Source organism: Wyeomyia smithii, chromosome 1, assembly GCF_029784165.1.
Source record: "Wyeomyia smithii strain HCP4-BCI-WySm-NY-G18 chromosome 1, ASM2978416v1, whole genome shotgun sequence".
NCBI lineage: Eukaryota > Metazoa > Arthropoda > Insecta > Diptera > Culicidae > Wyeomyia > Wyeomyia smithii.
In genome coordinates, this window is record NC_073694.1 from 122,964,550 (window position 1) to 122,971,416 (window position 6,867).

At 38.9% G+C, this 6,867-nt stretch overlaps 1 protein-coding gene across 1 annotated transcript; it reads left to right on the forward strand.

The window, feature by feature from the left end:
* The first annotated feature begins 5,559 nt into the window (after positions 1-5,559).
* Positions 5,560-6,090, forward strand: LOC129718281 (anillin-like). The gene is made up of 2 exons (XM_055668901.1): positions 5,560-5,930; positions 5,993-6,090. Exons 1-2 carry the CDS (start codon positions 5,668-5,670, stop codon positions 6,018-6,020), a joined length of 291 nt encoding a protein of 96 aa, XP_055524876.1. The 5' UTR covers positions 5,560-5,667; the 3' UTR covers positions 6,021-6,090.
* Positions 6,091-6,867: the final 777 nt, after the last annotated feature.

The following is a 6,867-nucleotide window of genomic DNA, read 5'->3' on the forward strand; positions in this document are numbered from 1 at the left end:
GTGCTACGAAACTGAGGAAAAACTTTAGAAACTGAAAAAAGAGGTGGAGCTTATCAAATGATCGCTCTGAGCCGGAATGAAGTCACACATATTTTTCAAGTTATATCATTCCACCACGTACGTAAAATAATTCATTCCTATTTTCATCCCTATATGAGAGCCTGTTTTAGTCGAAGCCGCTCATGATAGTTCTGAACAGCGACGACAGCAGTCCTCCCTTAGCAGCAGCGGGAGCGAGCGGTGGGTACCATCGATAGCGGATAGCGGCCACAATTGTGGCATGGCTGCGAATAGCGTTGCAGTTGCTCAGCAGTTGGGCCAGCGTATAGCGGCCACAACTGTGGCATGGCTATGCATAGCGTAGCTGTTGCAGCGGGTATATCAGCATCGATAGTAGCAGGGTCAGCTGATGCAACGACACTCCCTTCACTAAAATGCTGTTTCAGCGTGGTAGCGGGAAGCATCAGCAGCAGGCTTGCATGAAGTGAATACATCAGGCAGCAACTTTCTCTAAGGCCTCTGCCATAGTAGACGCGAAAAGCGGCGCGAACCGATACGCTCGGCCGTAGGTTAATGCAGAGCTCTACTAATGGCTGAACATTAACCTACAGCCAAGCGAATCGGTTCGCGTCGCTTTTCGCGTCTATTATGGCAGAGGCCTAATGAGAAAGTTGTATCATTTTGTTCAGAAGAATATTATTGTCGGTAATATTACAGAGATGCGATTGCGTAAATCCGATTTTGAATTGAACAATTGTTCTTTTGAGAACAAATAAAACACTTATTTGAAGAGTTAATAGCTTTTGGTACCAATAGCAGTATAGTGACAGCCTCAGCGGTAGATGCAGATGCAGCCGGTACTTCCCTGAGGCCGATGTAAAGGTAAATGGGAGCAGCACGGCGAAACAGTTCGGGTTATGCTTAGACGCGCGTCATTTTTCGTTGTTGATATTCCCCACATGAAACGACGCGCTTTCGTATAGCGGTGGTATTAGCGGTAGATGCATTTGCCAACAAGCCGTGTCTAGTTTTCAATGTGAAAACACCTTTCTTACTGTGTTGACCGTGCGCCTTAGTCCTTACTATCAAGGTAACACAGAGATGTAAGATAAACACTACATCCTATGATAAATTGAACAATTGTCCTTATAAGGACAACAAATGAATTAATGAAGATTTAATTTTGAATTAGAATACTTCTCTCAGGAAGTTCGGCTACATAGGGATGTGAAATGAAAATCTAAAACTGAAAAAAGTGAGAAAAATTTCAAATGCTAATAAATCGGTTAGTTTTCGATGGATTTCCTTCGTTTTTGCAGCAATCGATTAGAAAATCTTCTAAGATTCCTACCAAATGCATGAAATTGCAATTTTATCATTCGAACTATTGTACTATTGAAAACTCTTAAGCCTTGTCAAAACACAAAATTCGACCTCTGATTGGTCGTTATACCGCGCTTTCCCAAGCACGGTCGGCAGAGTTTTGGACCTAGTAAATTGGGAATGCATCATTTGGCCTATATAAGAGCTTCATCAGATAATAAACAAACATTTCGTCGGATATTAAATTGAACAACTGAAATTTGACGAACACAAATGATTATTTGAAGAGTTAATATTTTCTCGTTTTGCGCTATAATCCAAAGTTAATTATCTTCATCTACATGCATACTCTGATTATTATTACGTGTTTGCGTCGCTTAGTGTTTGGCTACGGTCATGCAGAACGCAAATAATGGCGCGATGCGATTCGGCAAGACGAAATCTGTTGAAATGTATAGCTCTACTTCGCCTTAAAAAGAGCTGTACATTTCACCACGGTAAGGCGAATCGCATCGCGCCGACATTCGCGTTCTGCATAACCGTAGCCTTTGTTCCGTTCCCGTTTAATGATGTCGTATTAAATGTGCATATTACAATTCGGCAGCACTTCAACGTCTCATTTGCACAAAATTTAAGAATATTCAATGAACTTCATTCAAAATATCAGACAAAAAGAAATTACAATACTGCCAACTGACACGCAAGCAGCCGGGTTATCTTTCTTGTAAAAGTATTCTACTTCAACCTTGCGGTCGTGGCTTTGCATACAACCTTCTTGTGATTTTTATCGTAAATTAGTCCCAAGTACTTAACCTTGTCCGACCAACTTGAAATAACCCCATTCATCTTGACAACGTGATTATTGTTTGGCTTGAGGAAACAAGCCCTAGGCTTATGCGGAAAAATTATCATTTGAGTTTTAGAAGCATTGGGAGAGATTTTCCATTTTTGCAAGTAGGAAGAAAAAATATCTAAACTTTTCTGCAATCGACTGCATATGACACGAAGACTTTTTCCTTTTACGGAAATGCTTGTGTCATCGCAGAACAATGACTTTGTGCATCCTGAAGGCAAATCAGGAAGATCTGAAGTGAATATGTTGTACAGGACTGGACCCAAGACTGAACCTTGAAGTATACCTGCTCTGACAGGAAATCTATCAGATTTCGAATTCTGATAGACAACCTGCAGAGTTCGATCAGTAAGATAATTTTTTAAAATTTTGATTAGGAAAATTGGAAAATTAAAAGTTTGCAATTTCGCAATCAACCCTTTATGCCAAACACTGTCGAATGATTTTTCTATGTCTAAAAGAGCAGCTCCAGCGGAATAACTTCAGATTTGTTAGCTCGTATCATACTAGTAACTCTGAGCAATAGATGAGTAGTAGAATGCCCATGGCGAAATCCAAACTGTTCATCTGCAAAAATTGAATTTTCGTTGTTGTGTGACATCATTCGGTTGAGAATAATTCTCTCAAACAGTTTACTTATTGCAGAAAGCAAACTGATTGGTCGATAACTTGAAACTTTAGCTGGATTCTTATCCGGTTTTAAAATTGGAGTTATTATTGCTTTTTTCCATAATTTGGGAAAATATGCATTTTAAAGCAGCTATTGAAAATTTTCACTAAAAATTCCATTGTGCACTCAGGAAGATGTTTGAACGGTATATTAAAGATTCCATCATCACCAGGTGCTTTCATATTTTCGAAATTTTTAATAATTGATTTAATCTCATTCAAGTTAGTTTCAATTATTTCTGAAGGTAAAAAATTCTTGAAATTAAATCAAATTGACGTGTGACTTCATTTTCAATTGGACTGACAAAATTCAAATTTGAGTTATGAACACTCTCAAACTGCTGTCTTTGAGCATTTTGTTCATTGGATACAAGAAAACTTTTAAAACTTTAAAAAATTTCGAACGATTTTCGGTGAGTTTCTGTAAATCACCTTTAAAATAATGTTTATGCTCGCGTGTGCATTGAAATGGTTAATATGCTGCGGCAATAAATAAAATCCCAAGTTCAGTTTGAACAATTCCCAAAGTTTCAATAACTTTCGTCTCAAGACGGGGAAGAGCACGATGTTTGATTCGGCGATAAATAACAATTGCAACTCCACCGCCGGAACCCTGAATCCTATTATATCTATGAACCACGTAATTGGGATCATACTTTAATTTAAATGTTAGGTTTCAAAAATGTTTCAGTAATAATTGCAATACCTATGCACATTATTTACTGTTAAAAAATTAAAAAGCTTATTCTCATTGGCCTTCAATGAGCGAGCATTCCAATTTAAAATTTTGAACGGTTTATTTAAAATCATTACTAAATTTTAAATTAGAAACAATTTTAATTGTAAAATTTGTACCTATTTGAATGGCTTCAAACATCGATTTTGCTTGCAACATGGCGTTCATGAGATCGAACATTGCCTGTTGCAGAAAAGAATGTTTACCTACCGTAAAGCCTGTATCAGACTAACCGTTGTAGCGGTTGACCGTTACCGTTCCGTTCCTTTTCGACCAATCAGAGCACAGCGGTCGGCCGTCGCTTGTTGTTGTTGTAAAAAATAGAATTATTTCTATTTTCGCCGCCAACCGTTCCCAACGGTTGGCGACTGCTTTCATTGACATGGCAAAGGCAAACGTGCCTCTTCACACCTACACAAAGTCACATATAGAGACTTATCGAATAAAAATGTGTGCTTCTCTTTTTGGCACACACGACAGCCAGTCAAAACATTAATAGCACCGGCAACGCTGCTTGGCGATGTCAAATTTCGACCAACGGGAACGGAAGGAAAAAAAAGAAGTTTTGTTTTGATCGTGCGCTAGGAACTTGTTTTTATTGAATCAGTGTTTCGTTTGTTAGAAATAGTTCCAGTGCAAGTGAAAAAAAATCACAAGAAGGTTGTATGCAAAGCCACGACCGCAAGGTTGAAGTAGAATACTTTTACAAGAAAGATAACCCGTCTGCTTGCGTGTCAGTCACACACGCAACGATTTTAACCCGTATCTTATTGCGGTTTGTAACATCAAGCGATTTCGTTTGCTCGCTGTTGCTTGTTGCATCATGTTGCAACTTGGCAGCTGGGAGACGACGAAATTCTGTTTATACTGATTGATTGAATCGACTTCATATTAGCTCTGCATAGTCGAACTAACTGCTTTTGTGAATGCGTACTAACAGGGCAGTTAATTATTCAATGTCGGTTATGCTGATCGCGCCTTTGCGCTGCCCCTACAGTGGGGGGTTTACTAAATAAAGTGAAAATTAAACAACTACATTAGAATTTGATTGCATCCCGCACAGAATGTCTGCTTGTGTTGATGCCAGAAAATTATTAACCTTCAATTATTTTTTTATTTGCCTTGAAAAAAGCATGTTGCGGTTCAAAATCTGTTGCTAATTACAACCTTCGAGCTGCCCTAACATTGGTGGAATTAAGATACACGGACAACATGCACTGTGGAAGCTATTTCACATTCAGTAAATTAGACGGGTGCGACAAATTTGAATTGCTAGGATGCAACACAGAATGCTTGCTTGCGTTGACAAAAATTATTAACTTTCAATGACTTGTTTATTTGCCTTAAAAAAGGCATTTTGATTCCCGAAATTGGATTTCCTGATGGCAATTATCATGCTGCCCCAACACGGGGGGAATAATGGCTGTCTGGCGACACACGCTGAGAAAAACCGCGCTGCTCCTGAGACGTGGTGACCAACCACAGGGCTAGTGCTGCTGCTAAGGAAGGACGACTGCTGTTGTCGCTGTCCAGAACTATTATGAGCGGCTCCGGCTGAAACAGGCTCTTATATAGGCCAAATAGCATGTTTTCAATTGCAAGGTATATGATTCTGTCGACCGTGCTTGGGAAGCAAGCATATAACGACCAATTAGAGGTCGAATTTTTCGTTTTGACAAGGCTTGACTATTTTCAATAGTACAATAGTGTGAACAATGAAATTACAATTATCTTATTTTGGGAAGAATCTTAGAAGATTTTCCAATCTATTGCTGCAAGAACGAAGGAAATCCATCGAATACTAACCGATTTATTAGCATTTGAAATTGGACATATTTTTCACGTTTTTCGGTTTTAGATTTCCATTTCACATTCCTATGTAGCCGAACTTCCTGAGAGAAGTATTCTACTTCAAAACTTGGCCGTTCGTGCCTCTCTGGAGAAATATAGTCATACGGCGTTTTTGTCGTGTTCGCGTAGTGTTTGTTTGGTGATGCTGAATCAGCAGGAATCACGTAGGAAAACCAGCTAACAAATTGGACACTAAATCCAGTCGTCCTCTGGAAGCTACCGACGATGTTCGAGGATGAATCCGGGTTCGGAGCACGGTATCGGCGCTGGTACCGACTGCATGGGCATCTCCTTCGCTATTGGACTTATCCTGATGATGAAAAATACAAGCCTCCGATCGGAAGTATTGATTTGCAGAAGTGCTCAGAAAGTAACTATTGCACCCAGATTGGTATGCTTACGATTGGACAAATTATTATTAGGATTCCGACGTCCACCACCGCCGGATGATGTTGAATCGCTGGTGTTAGCAAAGCAAGGCATTACTGCTATTCAGCGGTAGGTTTGTGTGAATATATGGCTTTCACAGGATACTAATATGTCGTTCTATATTTTTACAGGTATTTGCTGTCAGCTGATTGTGAGTAGTATTAAGATGAGTATCTTAGTTAGTTATTTGTTAAAATTATGAGTTCGATGAGCAGGTGAAGATTAGTGTTTTTTTTTCTATTTATTTGTGATGAAGTAAGTAAGTGAATTGAAATAAAACTTGAACCTAATCTTACATTTATCTTTTACTGACTATAATTGAGAATTGCAACGATTTTTTCGGAACTTATTCGACATATTTTGTAATATTTACACATTAGTAAGCCTATGTACAGGGGTCAAAATAAGTAGTATAGACAAGTGCCGGTAGGCATGACAAACCTGCTAATTTTTGGATGAATTTGATGATTGGTTACCTGAAAAAATGCTTATTTGCATCATTGGCATAGATGAAAAAACCATTTCTAAAGTGAATGTTTCATCAAGATCGGGAATCGGTAAAGAGCTCATTGAGAAATGGCTATTTCTCATCCGGAAATTCCCAGAGGAACCTGTATCAGGGGATATTTACATTTCTGCATAAAAATATAGCGTGAGACAACTCCATCTTCAGAATTTTCCATCAGGAATCTTTCATATCAGGCCTATTTTTTAATATAACCTGGATGCATCGAAGGAACTCGTAGTTGGAGAATTTACATATCTGCAATAAAGTATATCATGCGACACCTCTATCTTCAGGATTGCTCTTCAGGAATCACCCAAAAGACATATTTCTGAACACAGACGGCATTGGCCACTACCGGAACAATCCAAATGCCCCGGAGGAACCCTGAATGGAGAAATTACATTTCTGCATTAAATATAGCGTGCGTCACCTATCTTCTGGAATATTCCTAGAGACATATTTTTGAACATATGCTTCAATGTCGTTTAACGCACACAT